General features: G+C 33.9%; 1 protein-coding gene across 1 annotated transcript in view; it reads left to right on the top strand.

Annotated features, from left to right (window-relative positions):
* Positions 1-23,072, top strand: part of LOC137397448 (uncharacterized) — a 225,554-nt gene that overhangs the window by 117,257 nt on the left and 85,225 nt on the right. Inside the window, exon 3 of the mRNA XM_068083738.1 lies at positions 12,526-12,636. Coding sequence (XP_067939839.1) covers positions 12,526-12,636 — 111 coding nt within the window. The remainder of the gene's footprint in view (positions 1-12,525; positions 12,637-23,072) is intronic.

The raw sequence follows: 23,072 nt of genomic DNA, 5'->3' as shown, positions 1-23,072 counted from the left end.
AAATAAAGTACCTGATAATTACACAATTACTGCAACTGATTGATGTGTAAAATAGAATTGTTAAACATGTTATAACTTTATAATAACCAGCTTTTCACCTTATTCTTCTTTTGTTCTTTTGATTGAATAACATTCTCATGGTCATATCTTTGCCCTCTGGATACCATGGCTGGTGGCTCTGTCTTATAATGTTGTCACGTTGCTGTTGGAATGGCATTCATGTGTTTCAACATAATTGAAGAATTGAAGCAAATAGTAGCAGTGAAATGGAATGAACTTTATCATAGTGACAATCGCACTACTTATTCCATCTCTAAATTATCTGTCATGTGCAATGAAGCAGCCGTGATAAACAATTTGTTACAGAAAATCGACAGTATTGATTTTTATTTGGACATACCAGTGAAGGCAAATCTAAAGTTTATTTTGTCTGAACCCATGATATGACATTTATTTCTGTTTAAAAAGTTTACATAAGCCTGTTACATCCTTCTCCATGTCTTATGTATACGGTGTGGCTGATACTAGTAACACATGCAAATCAGCTGCCATGATTGATCTGTAGAAAATACACCTTTATAGTTTCTGTTTGTAACGCCTTTTACATATTTGATGTGCTCAGACAATTTACAAAGACATTTTATGCATTTAGATAATATGATGAATCTGCCATGTCATCAGTCAACTTACTGTAGCTATGACATTACAAGTAGAACAAATTGTGAGGAGTAACCACAATGCTCGTACAGATCAACAGTGCATATATGTCTAATATTTTCAAACAACGCTTTGTTCTTTCTTTTGTCAGGCATGCAATTATCTCTGTTTTTTTTATTTTTAGCAAGGATTTTGAGATCGTAAAGTCTGAGTCCATTATCTTAAGAGCTTTGGAAACACTTAAGATGCACCAGCTTGGGTGAGTTCATAGTTTTTAGTCAATTGTTTTTAGCATTATACTGAGAGGTTTCTAGTATTATAAGTTAGTGTAAATGGCTATAATCAGTTTTACTCCGTGTAACAACCTTACATTATTTAATACCTACAAAATGTGGATATCTATGTTAATATTTTTGTTGATAACTGATGATATCAGCAGATGCTATAACGCTGATATCAGCTTATTAGATGTCTATGAGAAGCAAAGGTGGTAAATGAAGGTGTATAAATGACATATGGGTCTATCCATAATCACCATTGTTACAATTGGAGCAGAAATTTAATTATAAAATATTGGTATTACATGTAAGATGATTTTAAATCAGATATTCTCTTAGAGCTTAACAAGCTCTTTCAAATGATGTATAATATGTAACACTAAAGTTAATTTTTACTGAGAAATCTTTTAGTTAGTGCGTCACTCGCGTTACATCAGAAAAATATGCATTTTGAAGAGCTAGTCGCTTATCCTTAAAACTCTCTGATTTGGTGGGAAGCACAATTATATAAACCTATTTGTCTTATTTTAAAGAAGCTTGCTGACATATGCACTAAAATTTATCCAGATATTAGATGGTAGTTGTGAACTACCTGCTTGTAAACATGTCACCGCTGTTACATTCGATTGTCACCATCGTTACGCTTCTTATATCCTGTAAACTTATAAGTATTTAAGTTCACTGCAATGAGATCAATAATGGTATTAAAACTAGTGATTACAATATATATATATATATATATATAGGCAAGCCTTAACTTGCAATGTTTTTTATTGGTTTCAAAGTATAAAGTATAATAATATAATAGTAATAATACATGACAAACATGATTAAGCTTAAATAACGTAAGATGAAAAAATGAATATTGATCATGTAATTGTGAGAATGTACTAACAAAATGTTTTAGATAATTCTGCATGCTCTAAATCTTTTGTAGAACATTACTGACCTCTTTTAGAGAAACTAGGACAAGACAGTGACTTGGCTATGTGATGAAATTCTACCCATGATATATTTTTTGTATTAACAGCAAGTGTTTTTTGGCTTCACTCTTTTAAAAAAACTGCACTTCAGCTTCGAGGGCATCTACACTTTTTACCACTCCTACATAATGCCTAGTAGTTTTTTTCCAGGCAGCAATGTTAGCACAAAATCACCTTCTTTCAATGTGCTTGCTAGTTGTTTCATAGGTTCGGGATTGCGCTCACATTCTGGATCACTAATTGCATGGTCATCAGGATCAAAAGTAAAAAGTTAAAACTTTGCAATGGCATACTTTTACTTTTCTATTTCTTTGTTTTATTTTATCTTTTCTCCTCTCTATTGCCATCTTCCGACAATGATAGCCCAACTGACATGGATTATCTTGCTAGTTTATGGACAGTCTGGCGACCTTTGCTTGGGCTGTTTAAAAGTGCTTGATCAATCTTTGTACAGCTTTATCTTCAGATTGTGGGTTGTCAAATTGGGAAGTGGTTGCTACAAAAAATGAATTTAAACTTTAATAGCATTTTTTTTTACAAAATAATTGAAACATTAACTTGAAACATTCATAATGTACGCAGATGTAGAAAAGCATTAAGTTTTTTGAAGAAAAAAAATGAAAGTACATACCTGGTAATTTTACTTTCAAAAGTTTTTTCCCGATCGCTGTATTGCTGAACTCTAGTTCTTACTTTTTCTAGTTTCCTCCAATTGATCTTCTGTAAGTTGAGCTCTTCTTTTTGTTCTACTCTTGATTTTGACTAGCTTGGGCAGTCAAATATTGAGTCTATTGTTTTGAGCATGACGTATTTTATTACGATATTTGCGCATCTGATCTGCAGATGTTGTCTTACCCATGTTGAAAACAGAAATGACCAGCAGACTTTCCACCTAACAATATTCTGTTTCAAGCACTTGTTACAAGTTACTCCCATGAGTAGATTTGATTAAATTCTGAACCATTCTCAGTATCGGAGTCGCAAGTCTTAGTAATACATTTGTAAGGTAGCAACCATTTGCTAACTTGCTAGAAGAAGCTTGTTAAGTTCCCACAATGGCTTAAATTTACATTATAATGAGTAACTCATACATGAGAACATCAACAACCCCACAAATTACTGTTAAATGTGAAATTCACTCAAATTAATCCTATAATTATATGAGTTGAGGGGTGTAACAATGGTGACAGTGTAACAGCGGTGACACAAATTTCGGAAACATGTGCAACTTTGAGCAAAACTGAAATTAGTTAAAGGTACAGTGTATAAAGTTAGCATTGAAAACAAATTACTACTAATTTTGAACTAATAATACAAGTGTAGTAGAAACTTATTGATTTTTCCTGTCACCATTGTTACTCAAATCATGCCAACTTATAAAAGAGCCCCATACCAATAGATCAGTGCACGCAATGCCAATTTATGCATTAACGGGAAGCAAAGCCATTGTGAATTCCATTACAACTAGATATTTGTGTTCAGAGTAATGTGTACACCGTGTACAAGCATCTCTATCTTGCCATTATGGCTATAAAGTATTTTGTGCATATACACTAACTTTAGCAAACTATTAAAACACGATAGAGGAGCACTACCCCCACAATGATTTTCTATTTTGGGGTTTGGTATGTATACTTCATATATGAAGCATTATTTTAATGAAATTACTGTTTTGAAATTTTGCCAAAAAATCCATTTATTTATGGATAGACCCATTATATGTTAATACAATTTCCTATAGTCCAAGTTAAACTAGTTTCATATATATCTATTTTAACTTCTACTTACAATGCAACCTACTCTAATGCAGCTGTAAAAGTGTGTAGTAGTCGGTCCTTGACCGTCTCATTTCTTTAGAGAAAAGTCAAATGAGGCAAATATCAGCTTTGTTTCACTGTATAACAGAAGTTCAAGCTATGGATGTGCCATAGAATTTACAGAAATCACCTGTCACATGATTTTGGTATCATATTCATTAGTGTTACACTCAGCACAAACATCAATCAAAGTCCTTTCAAAACAGCTTACAAACTGATGAGCACCACTTTTTGTATCATGTAGCATTTGGGCCACATTTGGGCAGCTTCTCGTGGAGCGCTTGAGAGAAATTCTTCTGCGATGTTATGTTTGGTGGATTAATCCAACTGTTCACGTAACAATGCTTATTGTTACTTGAGTTGATAGGCCTGTAATTTCTTCTGACGCTGTGTTGTTCATTCTATTGATAGTTTAATTAATCTGATTTACCTTGTTTTGTTTCAGAGTCTTATTCATACTCCGTTCACTAGCAGCAATCACAGTTATATCTATTGTTGGTGGTAAGTTGAACTAAGTCTAAGTGTAATACTCCAGCAATAATAATTGATATAGTATTTGAGTCGCTGTCTATAGTCTAAATATGCAAAGATGTATTGAATGAGCGGGTCAAGGTCCGCTTTTCTGAATGTAGCCAGTTGTTACAGTCTATGCCGGATGTAAAAAAAGCTCCATTCTAACTGGATTTTATGTAGTCTTTCTAGATTATAATCATTTGTACAAATGTGTGTCACGTGTGCGCACACACACATTGTACACACACTTCTACATGAATACATGTAGAAGTGTGGGTACACCATGTATGTTGACCACAGTGATACCAGTACCTTTCGATAATGGTAAAAACGTGGAAATGAGAAATCAGTTTTTAACGTTTCAAGTTTTTATAGCGATTTCCCTTCAGAAGAACCAGAACTTGCAGGGATGTAACTGGCACATTAGAAATTAAAGCAGCAGATTTGATAATGACAAATTAAAAGATAAATATATGTATTGATTATAAGCTTTTAAAACTTTTACAAACAAATACAAAAGGTAAAATTAATTAATAATAAATAATACATACTTACATTGTAACCTGCAATCGTGATAAGGATAGATAGATAGTTATGATTGATAAGGAGACTTGAAGCAGTGGTTAAACACGCCTGTCTGTACACACCTGTCTGAAGACATGCGAGTTCAAATTCAGTGGGAAATAGATTTTTCATTGCTTTTTTGTATTTTTGTGAACTTCTGTTTTCGGGTTTTCATAAGGTTCAATTGCTAATTTACAGTGAAGGTTAATACTTTTCACGCGGAAAATTGTATCATCTCGAGTCAGAAGGCCTCTAGATTCTCTCACCGTTTGGTCAGACAAAGAAACTACAATATCTCATTTTCACATATCGTCTTACCAGTATCGTCGTATTTAGAGTTTTGATGGATAACTGCTGATGAAACAGTAGCTTTTTTATACATGCTCTTCCATGCAAGAATTTTGATTATTAATTCAGCATATTTTGAATTTTTATTTTGTATAAATTTATTTGACTTGCTCAAAACATTTTGAGTATACGTATACAATACGTATATATATATATATATATATATATATATATATATATATATAATCCGCTATCTATATATATATATATATATATACGTCATTACGTCATTACACATTTACGTCTAAACTCTTTTATAGTTGTTTTATTTTTTAAAATTTATTGGACCTGCTCCAAACATTTTCTTCATGATATGAAGTTGGGAAGTTACAGTTGGTTGATGAAGTTTAAAAACCTTTACATTTGTTTTTATTTTCTTTCAAATTATTTCAACTACACGAAACACTCTTCTCATGATATGTAGTTTGAAAGTTAGAATGGCAAATGGTGTTATATGTTGAATACAAATCAATTTTCTGTTCAAAGACCTTTTTAATTCCAGTATCGTCGTATTCAAAGTTTTAACGGCTAGCTTCAGGTGGAACAGTAACCTTTTTTATTTATACACACACACGCACACATTTCTATGCAATAATTGTTATTATTAATTTATGACATAATCAGGATTTTTATTTTGTTTTTCTCAGTTCGTATTAATTGTAACATTACTGAATCACATTTTATCATAAACGTAGCAAAACAGACTTAATTTAGCTATTATACATGCTAATTATTATACATTTACATCTTAACTCTTTTATAGAACTTTGTTTTATTTTTTCTCAATTTATTTCAACTACACAAAACCCCACAAAACAACTACACAATCAATACTGGTGCAAATGTAAAAATGAGATGTCGTACTGTCTGTCTGACTGAATGGAGAAAGAATGTCGAAGCTCTTCCCATAAATGTCCGCGGGAGAAGAATTGGTCATGACCCCATATATAGTAATTAAATCTTACGAAAAAAATGTTTGGACGCAGTACTAAAATAATTTCTATAGCAGGACAACCAAAACGACGAATACAATAAGACTAATTTTGAGAAATATATATATTTCTCAAAATTGGACATATTGTATACATGTACATAGATAAATAAAGAAAATACAGTCAAACATGGATAACTCGAACTTCACGGGACCGAGCGAAAGTGTTCGAATTATCAGAGCGTTCAAGTTATCAGAGCACTGTCACAAGTCCATGTATTTACTTATTTATTAGTAGATACATGTACATATACAAACTATAATATAAATCAAAAGCACAAATGGCTTGTTTCAAATTAAATGCTTCTAATGTAAAGTTTAAGACGTTTTTATCAAAAAGTATAGCGATTTTTCTATCACTTGAGATTGGTTTGTTGTTTGAGGTGATGTTATTGCCAGGACGTTTTTTAGATTGACATTGGCAAAACTTGATCGTTGTTGAAATGCTCAAAAGAAAATACATCTTTTTCTTTTGAGTGTTTTACCCACGATCAATTTTGCCAATTTTTCTTGAAGTTTATGCAAAGATTAGCTCACTTTACCTTGCTTCCGAAGAGCGATCGCTAAGCGGATGTTTAGTATAAATCAAATTTCACCAAACCTTTAGAAAAGTCGTTGACAAAAATATTTTGCCGATGGTGGTAATAACGACGCTTATGAATTGAGGTTTACCTCTATGACTTGGAATAAAGTGATTTTCTAAAGCGATAACAACCGTTTCGGTAGCTGTTGGGCAAAAAACAGTTCGAGTTAACAGTGTTGAGTTCGAGTTATCTATAGCAATTTATCATTACGTGGGAACGGACCAAAAAATCCGTTCGAATTAACCATGTGTTCGAGCTATCCGAGGGCGAGTTATCCATGTTTGACTATATAAATAAAGCAAATTAGATAACTGAAAATTGCAAATGGGTTAATCTTTGAAGATCAATTTTTTATAATGCGATGTTATTAATCGAGGTGTAAATGGTTGTTAGAGTATTGGGACATTGTGAATGTTGTCTCTTGTGTTGAGCTATGCACAATGACTTATCAATTCCATCACTGTAAGGACAGTGTATTAGTCATCCTGATAATACATGAACTAGTATTGGTATCTTGTTGAGTTGTACTAGAGTAAAATTAACTTTCTTAGCTTTTTCTAATACATAAAGGTAGTATTCATCCTGGTGGTAAATATACTAGCCTTACTAACAGCTGAGTATATACTCACAGTATGTACTGTAAGTTGACTATAAAACTCAGTGCTAAAGGTTATTGTACATATGAGCTTATCTTGTTTAGTTGTTTTATATAATACCTTGTTGTTCTTTTGTGTTTGTAGGAAATGAAGTTAGATTGTCAGTAGATTCCACAGGCTATCCTTCATTCTACAGAGATGAGTCGATAACTCTAACATGTACTGCTAGCGGGGATACAGATGCGACTGGTGTCTACCTGGTTAATGGTGACAGTGTAACAGATGACGATAGGACTGTTTGCAGTATTGATAGTATTTCGAAAACATGGTCATCTTTTAATGCTCTGAACATACCAGGATTTTCTAGAATAGATAAGGCTTACTGTGAAGCTGCTGCCGCTACTCCTCCATTCATGCTCTCCGTAACAGGAACTGTATCAGATGACTTGCTTAGTGCTAACTTCAGATGTTTCACTGATTTCACATCAATTCGTGTCAACTCTTCATCATTTGCTATCTCCACTATTAATGGTAAGCTGATGGTACTGATATGCATTAATATTCCTTTTCTCTAAAGCATGTTTTTGAATATGTCATAAGAGCAAGTTGATTTTTGTCTTGCTTTGCATGTCCAGACTGTTGCATGTTAAATAATATGTTAATAATGTTAAATATCGTATATATGATGGAAATCCGGCTATAGATCTTGAAATTTTGGGATAACTATCCCGTACCGAAGAGGATTCGATATCAGACCCAGCCGTTCACCAGTTTTACGCCTAGCCCACTGGACTACGGATGTCGAATTGCTAGCCTGCCAAAATAAGTCAATATATCAGAGCAATTACCTAACTGCTTTACGTATGCCGGGGAGGGGGTCATAGCATAACGTCACGAGAAGCTGTTCGCTCACATTATCAAACTGGCTAATAGCAAAACTCTCACTTCTTCTCATTGTTTATAAGACAAAACACTTTTCTCATGATATGTAGTTTGAAAGTTAGAATGGCAAATGTTGTTATATGTTAAATACAAATCAGTTTTCTATCCAAAGACTTTTCTATTACCCGGGCAACGCCGGGTGGCACAGCTAGTATGTTTATTAGTCATTGAAATAGTTTCACAGCTACAACACATTACAGAATATTCCCTAATAACTAATATAGGCTTAATGATGCATAAGATCAGATGTTATGTGATCATGGAGTGATACACAGTGTTAATTTACTTTAACTAAAACTAGGTAAAGTTTAAACTTATTTGCATAATGTGTAACTTTCATTCTTAGTGTTTTTCTCGAGTTTTCAGCCTTTCAAATATAGCCGATCGAGCCAATGGAATACATGTTTGCATCTCACACTGAACTTAGTTTCACTTTCCAAAAAGACTTATAGCTATTTCTGCTTCGCAATGTTCAGACACATTACAACATTTTAGGACAACTTACATGCACCTATGTCAAATACTTGGTTTCACCAAATATTTAATTGTTTCGGTAACAATCTTCTAATATTACTTTCATCGACTCTAAATCTGTTTGCTGCTTCAACATTGCTTGTTTTATTTGCAGCCTCCACCGCTTTCGACTCACTTTCGAGTATAAAATAAGCCATGTAAGGCAACATCTCTTTTGGCAAAATGTCTTCGGTAAAATCTGATTAACTATACCAGCTATACTAAAAATGCCATGTCATTTGACGTGCCTAAAACACAAGCGATCATGTGTATGACCAACCACAGACTGTTATTGCCGCCATAGCGTACTATATCAAACAAAATCCGCTTCGTGTGGTAACAATGTGCACACTCTTACTGTCAAAACCAAAACTGTACAGAAAAAATCTAAATTTACCGATTCTGTTACATTTGTTTTTCATTGAATCTTCACATTCTGCTTTTCTTCAAGTACAAACTATCATTGTTGTTACATTTGTACAAATTGTAAGTAAAAGGCCACCAGCTGCATGCTTAGCAAGGTTCGAGTTGTAGTTGTCGCAATTAAGTTACCATAATGCCATCTCGTTTGCTTGCAATCAGAGTTGTGCTGTCTAAGTCGGAACCCTCAGTTTGGTGAGTTTTTATGCGTTTTGGTATCGGCTTATATGCGGGGATATGTGGTTTTACTAGTAGAGTGCAATCATTGTGATGCGGTCACAAGTGATCTTGTATACAGCCAATTATCAAATACAATTGAACTTTATACATGCCAAACTATGGTTAAAAGGTGTATTACTAGTTGGTACCACTAAATTCAGTGATGAAACAATTTATGTTGACACTATGTTAACCCATACCTTGTAAAGCACTGGTAAATGATTTCTTTACCAGATTTCTTTTACTATATCAAAAGGCTCTAAAGATCAAAGTTTATTGTTTACTATCACTTAATTATTTAATAGTTTGCCAAATGTTTTTTTTTCTTTCATCATGTATGTCTGAATGTTCCAATATTTCGTGTCTAGTTTGTCTGCAAACATCATGTTTTGGTCGGCCTGTTTCCCATGTATGTTAAGAATGGGAAAGGGGAGGCTTGGGGTGTGTATATAGAGGTGGTCATAGAGATCTTGTACTAGTCTATCTTGGACCACCTAAACTTTGCATTAACATAACTTCCTTAGATTTATCTATCTTTTTATTTTATATTTTTGCTTCTTTTGTTTGATTTATAAGGTTCAACCTCTCTACATTCACTAGTCTGAGCCTGTCTCCTCTTTACTTTCTCTATTGCAGTAGCTGCGAGATGTTTTTGTGGAGTTTTAATTACCCTACAGGATGAAAATATTCGTTTGTTATGAAACTTCGCGATTTCGCGAACAGTCAATTCCGCGAATTATTAAATTCCATGAATAATTAGTTCTATTTTTAATCACAAGGGAGAATAACTACTGCATCAAATTAAAAACTAGCTGCTAGGCTAGTTTTTAATATAAGTACTAAACGTAGTTGAGTTTCAAAACATTTTTAAAATCATTGCCTGGGCTTTGAACGAACACCATTGCCAATGCATCACATTTATTTACAAAATTATTCGAGGTTGTCACAAGATGTGCAGAATGGCGTCATCCCAAAAATAGCCGCTAGGCAGAGTACTAAACGTAGCCGAGTTCCAAAACTTTAAAATCATCGCCGGGCTTCGAGTTTTATTGCCATTGCATCAAACTTTGCAAAATTATTCAAGGTTTTCACAAGTTATTCGGCATGGCTTCGTCATCGCAAAAAATCTTTCCTAGTTTTTTTACACTGATTTCAACTCCAATCTCTAATACCGAAGTTGAGGACGATCATGATTCTGATCTGGGCATTATGGTATGTATTTGATTTGCAGTGCAAATACCTTTTTCCATAATTAACTGCATTAGTTAATTCTTTTGTTTATAAACTGATCGCTTTCATTAAATACTTCAGCTATTGTTTTTGTACTTTCTTAACACTTATTAATATTTGTTTTTTGTGTGTTTACTGCAGATTGAGAATGAAACAACCTACTCCGATTACGAAAACTAGAGACAAGTAGTAATATTCATCAAAGCAGGAATATTGGCAGAGAAGCAACCAGTCAACCTAGACCCCTTCATCGACAACAACTCCTTGATATCGTTGCAGCAAACATGATTAAATTATATATTTTATTTCATGTATAGATATATTATAATTTATTACAAACTTGAGTGTACAAATAAAATATTTCAAATACAAATAAAATTTTACAAACGATGAATGGAGTAAATATAAACAGTTTAGTCTATATGGCGATTGTCTAAAGCAATAGAATTAAATTGATAACTCTTGATAAGTGAATACTAGCGTGTAATGGTACTTTCTGACTAGTAATTTTGGTAATAGCAGCTCTATATCGCTGTCACTGTCTTGGGTAGATGTTAAAGGCGATTCTCTCGCTACTATACATGGCTGGTCAGGAAGTTATCATCAGAACTCTCCTCGTGGCTTACTATTGCGAAGTTCTGCCGGTTGACCAAAGATTTGTGCTCGTAAAGGCATTTTTGTTCCTTTTTTAAAACAGATATATTCTCCTCATAAGTAGCTGCGGTCACTTCTACCTCAATTTCCAGACCTGAATGATTGGTGATTATCTAAGAATGACATATACCACCCTTGCAGTCATTGTGCTTGCGAGAAAATCTCTCTCTCACACTAAAACAAATAATGTAGCGGTAGGGATGAAAAAAAATAAATATTGCGTTTTACCGAAGAACCAAAGTAAACTTCAACTAATTTAGTAAATGGTTTTGAAAAAACTCATTACTTACCAGAAATTGTTGGTTCATCAAAGGCCTCAAAATCTATGAATATTAGTAAAAACCTCTGAACGCAGCAAAGAGTTTATAGCTTATCACGATCCACCCGTAGTTGTAAGCTAAGGTGAATAGAAAACGAAACACGCAATGCGCGCATGCGTAGGGTTAACTCTATTGCTAGACGTAATAGAGTTAACTTTTCATAGAGAGTGACAGTTTTCAGCCACGAATAAATTAATCCGCGAATATGCATGAAATGGCAATTTTCGCGAAATATAACTCCGCGAATAAATTCATCCTGTACGGTAATTGATTTGAATCCTATTTTCAGTTCTGTGTCAAGTTTGGCCTTCTATTTATTACCAATTTCACTAAGATTACAAAACTTAATAAGTACGGTATAATGCACAGCTTAAAGCTGAACTTTTACAAAATGTTTAGAGGTTATATCAGCAAGTATCAGTATTTTTCTATCATTTGCTACTGCTTTTGATGTATGAGGTGATCTGATGTTTCAAGATTAACATTGGCAAAACTTGATCGCGATTAAACTGCTCAGAAGAACAAAATATGTCCAAAAAACGTCACTAGTTATTATTGTTGCGATAGTTTTTATAAGCTATTGTGTTCAAGTTAAAGCATTAGTCGCATCTATTCTGTCAGTCTCCTTGAAACTATAGACATCATAATAATCATACTTTCACATGATCCTAGTGTTTTAACTGTGATCAGGTTTTATTGATTTTAATCTTAAAACAACCTGGCAATTAGATGACCTCAAAGATCAAAAACAATCGCAAATGAATGAAAATACTGATACTGTCTGATAAACTTACTAACAGTTTTATGCAAGCTCATCATTAATAGAATTTTGACTACTGAACTAAATTATGTGAAGGAAAACTATAGCTGTTCACATATAATGTTCTCTTTTGTAGTTAAACCTGAGAATCTTGTAATGAACAGACCAGATAAGATAATAGAAGGAAAAGAGTTCACCTTCAACTGCACATCTACTGGTGGAAGTCCTGGTTCTGCATATGACTATGGTTTGTGATATACTGAGATAAGTCTTTATACTATTTTATAGAATAACTAACAGCACACAAAAATATATAAGTATATACGTGTTTAAATCTAAAATTGTATGCACATACCTCTGCCTCAGTTAGTAGTGGATAATTTTACCTAATAGTTGTTTGTCTGTGTTTTTGCTGTAATTTCAAGTAATACTCCATTAATAATTTTCATGTCTTACAAATTGACCTATAATGCTAAATTCTCTCACAGGTGGTTTCATAACAGAAATCTGTTGTACTTGTTGGCCCCTTGTATTATATGAAGTCAGAAAGAAATATATTGCTGATGAATGAGTCTTAAAGAGAAACTCGTCATTATTGGTGATTATATGAAACCCGCTAGGTATCGCAAGCTTATTTGATCGGAGAATCATTTGTAATTAAACATATCCATTCTTCTGACAAACTTCAAAGTTTTGATTGGTTGCTGGGTGGCTGGTAAGAATCAATAAAAAGTATATTTTGTAACTATAGTGTAGAAACAAGCTAATAGAAGTTTAGGATTGGCCATGTGCAAGTTCAGCAGTAGAAGTGGTGATGAAGGAATATTCAGCAAACATATTAAAGCTCATATTAAGTAAAGTTGAAACCAACATTATATATATATTCTATAGTGTTGGTATATTTTTCTAATGTCTTAATTTTAGAAGCCTTCCTGTTTCGAGAATCTGCTATGTTCTAAAAATCTTTTCGTTACCCGTTTGATTTACCTTCGGATATAAAATTACAAACATTTGTGGAAATTTTATGACATATTGTAAACATTTCATTTGATAATCAATAATAAAAAATGAATCATTTGTAGAAGTTCATTTTACCGTTAATACATGTGTTAGGATGCTGTTGTACAGCTAGCCTCCAGTAACAGAAATTTACAGCCTTTATTTATTACTGCTTAGTAATTAGTATATTAATATAGGAGTTTTGTAAACAACCTGATGTCTATGCTACATTTTCTGCATTTAATATTTGTAGGACTGAGGTTAACTTATGTGTTTTTAAAAATTGCGCGAGGTCTGTTTGCAATGGAACAATGCTAATATGAGTGTTAGCTTCTTACTGCTAGTGTCAAGGATGACAAGTAATTACTGAAGTAACATTATTATATTTTGGATTCTAGATCTAGTTGCTTTGTAGCTATTCTTTTGATGGTTAAATCTTAAGTTCTGATTATGATGTTATCTATGTGTTACAGAGGTGTTAAGAAGAGATGTGGTGATTGTGAGCAGCAATAGTTACACTCCTGTAATAGAAGATAGATATGGTTTGACTCTGAGATGTAAAGACACAACTCATTCAATCCTGGAGAATATTTACCATGATAACATAATTATGTCAAAAGCTGTGGAGCCTCACTGTGAGTTTAGTGTGTTTTATAATTTGTTCATGATACAAAAGTGTATTGGTGTAGACGCTACTTCCTTTGTCTGAATCAAATAGCAAGCAAGAAAACAATTCATTTACAATTTTATTTTGGATCGCTTGATTTAATTCTCCGAAGTTGTTCTTGTACAGGATTTCACAGCCAAAACAACTCAAACTGTATATTCAGAGTCATGGTTAGCACTGTAGTTCTGATCACTAGCTTTGGTTGCTGAAGCATCTTTAGACAAGACTAGTGAATGCCCAGCTAATAAAAAAGTCTCAGGACACAAAATTTATTTCCGTTTAACATATGCCACCTTTATCATTCTCACTTTAAAACTTCATATCATTAGAAAAGTGTTTTTGTGCAGTTTAAATGAGTTAAGAGAAAAATAACTGTGAAAGTTCAAAAACTTTCAAACTTAAACTTTTAAATTTCTTATTATTGTTTGTTTTTTTTATTTCATCAAAAAGTATGAAAACAGAAAAAAAGGAATAATGATGAGGCCCAAACTGCGCAGTAGCATTGCTAGTCAAGGCGCTGGGCCACAAGTTAACAGCAAGCAGCCATAAACTAATTAGTCACCGCTCAACAGGTACAGCTTGAGGGCACGTCTAAAAGTGGGCATACTCACAACCCTACGCAGTTCATCAGGCAGAGCGTTCCATTGTGCTGACTGCTGGTATGACATTCTGCGATGACCCGAAGCAGATTTAGAGGGAGGTAGCTTTAGATTTAAGGAAGAGCAGCGAGTGGGATATTGATGAATGCGATGTGATTTAAAGCTGTAGAATAATTGATGAGACGCGATGAGAGTTAGAAATTTATAGAGTTTATTCACAGTCAGTATTGAAGATTTTTGAAAAAGTGGGCGGGTGTGTTTTAATTTAGGTTTATTATGTAAAATCCTGAAAACTCGTTTTTGTAGAAGTTGAAGTTTGTTTAAGTATTTACCTGGGGTGTTCCCCCAAGCCTCAATACAGTAACTGAATTTAGAATGAATAAATGCGTTGTAAATTAAAACCAAAATTTTGTGGGGTAAATACCTTGAGCATTTATATAAGAGTCCTAACAAAGGTCTAACACTATTAAAAAGTTTTTCTATGTGAACCTTCCATGATAAATTTGTATCAATGTGAACACCCAGAAATTTTACACTTTTGACTTGGTTTAAAATTTTACCATGCAAAGTTAAAGCGGTCCTCGGGAATTCATATTTATTTTGATTGTTTTTTAATATCATGAAGTTTGTTTTGTCTACATTTAATGTTAGTTTGTTCATAGTACACCATTTTTGGATTTCATTCAGTTCATTATTTACTGCAGAAATTTGCTCATCTAAGTCTTTGGATTCTAAAAATAAGTTTGTATCATCGGCATACAAAATGGGAGTAAAAACTATTAAAATGTTTGGTAAATCGTTAATATAAATTAAAAAAAGTGTAGGGCCAAGTATGGATCTCTGGGGAACACCACATGTAATGCTTAGTTCATCAGAGACAGATTGTCCAATAATGGTGACTTGCTTTCTTTGAGAAAAAAAGTTTTCCACCCATTTAATAGAATTTGAACTAAACTTTAGCTGTTTCAGCTTATATAAAAGAGTTTGGTGATCAAGGGTATCAAAAGCTTTACTAAAATCCAGATAGACTCCAAGTACGGATTTCCCATCATTAAATGCTTTTAAAATTTGATTTGTGAATTGAGTAAGAGCTAGTGTAGTGTTTTTATTTTTCCGAAATCCAAACTGGTTTTCATGAATCAAATTATTACTTTCTAAATATTGCATTATTTGTGTGTTCACGATCTTTTCCAGTATTTTGCTTATGACAGGCAGTATTGAAATAGGCCGATAATTTGAACAGAGCTTTACTGAGCCTTTTTTAAATAAAGGTTTTACTTTAGCTATTTTAAGAGCTTTTGGGATTTGGCCACTTTCTAAAGATTCATTAATTAATTTTGTCAAAGGATTGCAAATGGAGGAACAAGCAAGCTTTAATAGCTTTGCTGGAATATTATCTAAGCCGGTTGCTTTTTTTATATTTAAATCTTGCAAATATGCTTTCACCTTGGTGCTATCAACTTTTTTAAATTGAAACTCTGGACTTGACAGATTACTGTGCAATAGTATTTTTTCTTCTTGAAAGGTATTACCAAATGTTTTAGCTAAGTTGGGTCCAACATTTACAAAATAACTGTTGAAATGGTCGGCAATACCTTTTTCATCTTCTAAAACCTGGTTTCGATCGTCAATAATTAATTTAGGCACCGGTGATGGTACAGTGCTTTTTCCTAATTCCTGATTAACAATATTCCATAAGTGTTTAGTATTAGAGGCAGCCTGAAGCTTCTCTTCAAAATATTTGGATTTAGAAAGCCGTAGAGCTGTTGTTAGGTTGTTCCTAATTTTTTTGTATTTATTTATTAATTTCATGTCTAATGGAGAATTTAATGTTCTGCGATATAGATAATTTTTTCTTTTTATTAAGTCTAAAACCTCTGTTGTAATCCAAGCTTTTCTTTTTTGGTGTTTCGCCTGTGACTGCGAGTTAAAAGATTTATTGGGTGCATGAGTATTACAAACATGTAACAAACTGTGTAAGAAGTGTTTTGAAAGAATTGTTTTGTTGAAGTAAATTAGCAAGATAAGTAAAACTGTAAAGGTGTTTAAATGTAAATTGGAAATCATTAGCAAGAAATAGCTAAATATAGTCTGTTTTGCTAAGTTGAAAATGTAAAATTATTTGGTTTACATATACAATATATGATTATAATTCGTTTCAGTGTCGGCATCATAAAACAAAAATATTGCTTAGACGTATAGAGTGGTATAGGAACCCATAGTAATTATCTCCTGCAATCACCTCCAGGTAAAAATCATCATCGTTAAACAAAGTAACAAAAAACATGTTAACCTTTGTAACTACAGTTACCTACAATAACTTTGTTGCATTTTGTAATTATGATCTGCAAGAAAATGTAACATTACAAGGTACTATGCGCAGAGTAATTACCTTCACAACAGATTTGTAACATAAACGTTGAATCTAACTTAAATGAATTTGGCTTACTAAACACATACTTGAAGGAAGTTTTAGTATGTTTTTTGGTAAACTTCAAACTAAAATTTTTTCACCTGGTTGGCTGCGAATCCATTTTTACCATAAGGGATAATGCTGAACAGAGAACTGAGCAGCAACATAACATATCAACATTTTTGTTATTTCATCATAATCAGTACAACAGTCTCCCAATTTTAATTGGCGTAAAATTATTGTTAATATCGTATGACGGAAAACAAATTTGCCCTAGTATGGCAATGTATCAATTAATACGTCATTTAGTGTGTACAATTGGGGAAAGATTATACTGTATATTAGAGGAGTGATAGAATTATAAGGACTGTGTAGCTCAGAAGTTAAATGGGTGGTTAGAAACCTGTGGTTGCAATCTCTATGAGTTAAAATTCAGCACGTAGCGAGCTTCTCGTTCCAAGGTTCAACAGCTATAACTAGACAGGCAGACATTTGAACAAACAGGGACGACGTTGACAAACACAAGACATCAGCACACACAGATGACGTCGACGTACACAGACAACATCGAAATGCACATAGAACATCAACAGACACAGATGACGTCGACAGACACACGACATCAACAGATACAGACAACATCGACAGTCACAGACGATGTCAACAGACACAGACGACATTGACAGACACTGAGGACGTTGACGAACACACGAGGCCGACAAACACAGACGACAATAATAGACAGATGAGGGACACAGATGACTGACACAGACGCCGACGTCAACAGAATTGTTACAGGATCTAATGGTCATTTTTGTAACAAAAACCAAAAGTACTCTTACATTGTAAAAAAATAAGCATGAATATTTTTTTCAAATGACTGCTGGATGTCAAGCAGGATCCAAAAATATTTTCATCTCACAAGGTTCACTCACTCACACACTTTATCTCATTTCAGGCCTATATTGACAATTCAGTTTCAAAGTATAGTCAATATACGATTAGATAAATCCATTCTGTGTTTTTGCAAATGTCGTAAAGCCTCTAATTGAACGCCATGGAGCTCTATTTTTCAATCCTTCCTCTATAGTGGGCGGTCAATTGGCGGCAGGGTTCAATTAGAGGCTGGGGGTGTATTTTTCAAATGGCTCGTCAGAATTTTGGTGAGATAAATTTACCCTATTACGGGGAAGCGGATGTCGCCTACATTTGGCTCTCTTCTTTTCTATTGGAGCTATATTAACTCTTTGATCGGGTATAAGCCCCCCCCCCTCCCAAAAAAAAACCACTGAAACTTGTGTAATTTATTTTCGAAAATTCAATAAAATCGATATTTTAGGAACCTGCATAGCTCAAATCCTAAATTTATTTCTATGAACAAAAATTTTTGTACATAAAAATTCATTTATATTTCTACTACTAAAAAAATACAACCATGTGCAATTTTCTCTGTATGAAATGCTTGGAAGCATGTTTTTCAGTAGAGTCTAACGCTGTAACGTAGCCGTGCGAGCCACCATAACAAGCTCTGTATATTCCAAGTATATTAAAAATCCAAAAGGTTTTCATCACTTCTATCATTTGAATTACTTTTATTCTGAGCAGACAAAAAATCACTAACGATCGCAGGATCAAATAATCTTTTATTTTACCGTTTTGAAAGTCTAGCCGATGTTGACTGGTTTTTCCAATTTTTATTCTTTTCCAAGGAGGCGCGATTTGTTTAGCTTTTAGCACAAAGCAACGCCTCTCAGATAATCGTTTCATATTGTAAATCATCGACCGATATCTTGTTGATGATATTTAAAACTTACTAGTGGTCATATCATTTGTTTAACGTTACTAGGCAACAGCTTTATAAACGTCTACCGAAAGGGACATAAATGTTTCCCCACGCAACCGGTAAACAACATCTTGGTCGTTTCCCCAGCCAAAGGGTTTAGCCTTTTGGATGCAATAAATCTGCTAACTTACCTGAGAAATATCTTTACCAGTTGATATGCATTGATTGCAGTTGACCTTTGGTGGTATTATAGCATGTGTCCTTCTATGCAATCTGTTTGCATTTTTAATTTTTATTCCATGCTAAATTTGAAGACATACTTTTTTATTTTATATCTATGTTTAACAGTGTTGCACAAATGCTCACTGCACCCATTGATATGTTTGCTGCAGTTTGCAACCAAAACTATTTCTATGCGCAAAAGAAGGGGAATTATGAGCATCGATTCATTCTGACCCGTGTTAAAGGTTGACTTGCAATAAAATTCACATTACAGTTATTTGGTATCAAAATATTTACCATGTCTTACTCTGAATTGTTGTAGGCGCCAAATATGTGGAAATGTGATTACAAGCTCTTAAAAGCTCGAAAACGAAAAGCCGCCATAGATTGGAATCTCATTATTCCGATGGCGTAGCAATGAAATTTGGTTATTGTCTTCATGTGATGTTCTCACGTGAATTGAAAGGCCAATAAAAAGCTGAATATAAAATTTATCGTAGCACTAGTTTATGACAAACACTTCGGGTTTTACCGAAGACCCCGTATCAAATATAGATGCTCGCTACTTTACAGTTTTGTTTCTGTTTGGTCTAATCAGCAAGTCGTAATCTGATCATGTGACCTAATACTTCGTAAATAATTTCTCCAGCGCTTTTCGATTATCACAAGTCACCAACAGGCTCGTCATGATTATCAGACAATGATATGTACTCCTTCAAGCTAAGGCTAAAAAATTAAACAAATTTTTACGGTAAGTTATAGGATATCTGCTAAAAGTGACAGCATCACAATGACGATAAAATAGACGCGTAAGAACACTAGACATGGTTTTATTGAATGCTTGAAGTATATTTGTTAAAATATTTTGACGAATAAGGTTGCATGAAAGTGTAAACATTAACCATCTCTCACAACTACGTAACATTTGAGCCGTTTTAAAAAGATAATCCAAACTATGGCGGTCTCGTGTGGCTGCGATTTTCTGTTCGTTTTTTAGCTTTTAAGAGCTTTTAATCACTTTTCCACATATTTTGCACCTACAACACAACAGAGTAAGACATGGTGAATCTTTTCATATCAAATAACTGTAATGTGAATTTTGTTGCAAGTCCGCCTTTAAGATAGCCGCAAGAATGCTATTAAATAATATGCTATAAATCTGCATATTTATAAGTTATAGATGTATAATGATAATCTATCAAATGCAAAAGTTTTACGCTCTGCATTTAGCACAAATGCAACGCACAAAAGTTTGCTTGCTAAATGTAACATTTGGCCCAAAACTTGCAAACCGTTTATTACACACATGTTCTTCGAAGTATTAACACTGTGTTAAACAAAGAACTACCATTAGCCTGATACTGTTACTTCTTATTTCTATGGCGTTGCTTTGAAAGTTCATGTACCGATGTAAGTTTAAACCGTTTTTAAATAAGTACAAGTACTTTGGAGCATAAAGACTGTGTTAGACAAGCACCAGCTATTAGCCTGAGACAGTTATTGACTATTTCTATGGCGTTGCATTCAAATTCTTAGCGAAAAAAAAAGCGAAATGCTTTGGAGTTGGACAACAAGATAATTGATTGTTATTAACGTAAACGATTCATTATTAATACACTTTTGTAGACACTTTTGCAGTGATCACTTAATACTGCTGGTTCATAAAGATCAAAGATAGTCAAAGTGGCAGTCAAATAGAGGTGGCGTTCAATTAGAGCTTTTACAGTATGTATTTGATTCTATCAGCGATTGGCAGCATCTAGCCTTAACTAAAAGCGCTTTTCCGGAAATCTCTCTCTTACCTTTTATCTTGCAAGTGGCGCTTTCTATGCCACTAATTTGTGACTACTATGTCAGCATCGTCATAAAGCAATAAACAGGGTGAGTGATATGATGACGCAAAGGTCTAGATCATTTATTTTTGCTATCAACCTTGACACATAATTCATGTAACTGCTACAGATATCATTTCAGCACTCATCATTGCTCTGAATAAGGTCTCATGTATTGGACTAAAGTACTGATCTTACAAATGCCATGAACCAACAGCAAGACAAACATCTTTCTCTATTTTAGCAGGATCAATCATTAAGGCTAACTGACTAAGTCATTTAGAGTCATCTCTACTTCGAGTGTTCTTCATTATTATTATTACTCTTATTTACTATAGTACCATGTTAATCCTGTTACAGATATTGACTATGGAGAGGAGCCTCATTATAATTTAGAACATAACCCTGGAGGGCCTCTTACACTCTCTTGTAAGGTGTTGACCGACTCTAATTCTAACCCTACCTACAAGTGGTCATGCAGTGCTTGTTCAGATGCAGATGTGTCTGATCAGCTGGTAATTTCTATGGACTCTCGTCAGAATGGTCAAACAGAACAGTTCAACTGTACTGCATCTATTGAATGTGAGTGTACGCACTGTGGATCAAATGCATTTTCAGTTTAAGTTGTAACTTCCTGTGGTTGATTTGTTATTTTGAATGCAATAGAGTCTCTCTTCTACTTTCTTCTATGTCGTGTTGAAGACAAGCTGTTGACACAGCTGTTTGAAATCTTTGAATCCTAATACTTTGTGTGAAAATAAATTTTTGCACTTCACTCTGGCATCACTACGTGGCATAAAAACTACAAAGCTTTTTATTTGAAGTTGTCTGATATACTCTTCTCATCATCAAAATGCTGTACATACGAAGAGTATGTTGCTACCGCTACGTGATAGTTATTCATATAATATTTATTACAATATGGTTGTCAATAGAGCAGTGCATAGTATAATATCATTGTATGGGATTGGATAAGATTGATCTAATGGTGATTGGATGAATTTCAGGTATTTTTGCTGTTAAAAGAAATTTTAAGATTACAAATTGGAGATAACAATTTAACATTGCAAACAAAGTTCTTGTTACAATGCTAGCTCAAAATTTTAGATTATGTGCCAGTGCTAGTAGGTATGGTAAAACCATAGATATATTAACCTAGATTGGCCAATAGAGAAAAAGGCTGTCAGACTTAAATAGCCTGACGTTACGTCACTGTATTGTACCTAGTGCTTGACTGCACTGTTGTTAACAATGGAGCTAATGAGGAGAAGGTGACAAAATCACATTTATTTTCACATAAAAACCTTCTTGGATACATAATCCAGTAAACCAAAGCGATTGTGTGATAATATCTGATAAGTTATGAAATGTTGCACACAAGTCATGAGCCATCAGGGCTTTATTTGCCACCTCCTCTCCTATCCCCCTTCTCTCTTTTCCCCTTCTCCTAAAAAGAAAGGGAAAGGGGAAATGAGAGAAGGGGGAAAGGAGGGGGCGCAAATAGCCCACCCACCCGAAGGGAGAAAGGAGGGGGGCAAAGAGCCCCCACCCGAAGAGCCAGACCCTGGCTAGGTAAAAGACTAATATCATGCTGAACTAAACATGACTAAATATGATGAACCCGTGAAGTTTTGATCTGATCAGGGAAGTGGAATCAGTGGCTTTCTTAGCTAGAGCTGGAATGAAACCAAGGAATGCAGGTTCGGGCCAGGCTCAGGGTCAGCAATGAGGGCCAAGATCGAGTCGGACCAGGTCAGCCTGCACAATTTTTTATTTAAGGTTAAGAGATAGTTCTATTACAGCCTAATGTCGTGACATCAATAAACTAAAATAAAAGAACCCATTATCACACCAATGATTATATTTTGTGGCTCGGTTTATAGATGCACTTTACAATTTATGGCTAGATATTGATGGTTCAATGCTATTCAATGGGTGATAGATTATTGGCATGATTTGGCTAGTGTTTTTATTAGATTTTATTTTCAACTGCTATTATATTCAACAAGAAGAGATTAGTTGAGAAATACTTTGCAAATATAGAAGTGGACAACCCAGCATAGTGGAAAGCAAAAATACATCACTTCCCTAAAACTTTTGGTATTAGTGAAAGAAACTGAAAATAAAATAGATTTTTTAGATTGAAGGTTCGTAGACGCGTTTTTAAG

Source organism: Watersipora subatra, chromosome 5 (genome assembly GCF_963576615.1).
Source record: "Watersipora subatra chromosome 5, tzWatSuba1.1, whole genome shotgun sequence".
NCBI lineage: Eukaryota > Metazoa > Bryozoa > Gymnolaemata > Cheilostomatida > Watersiporidae > Watersipora > Watersipora subatra.
The sequence above is the reverse complement of the archived record's forward strand: the minus strand, read 5'-3'. Positions and strand labels throughout refer to the sequence as shown.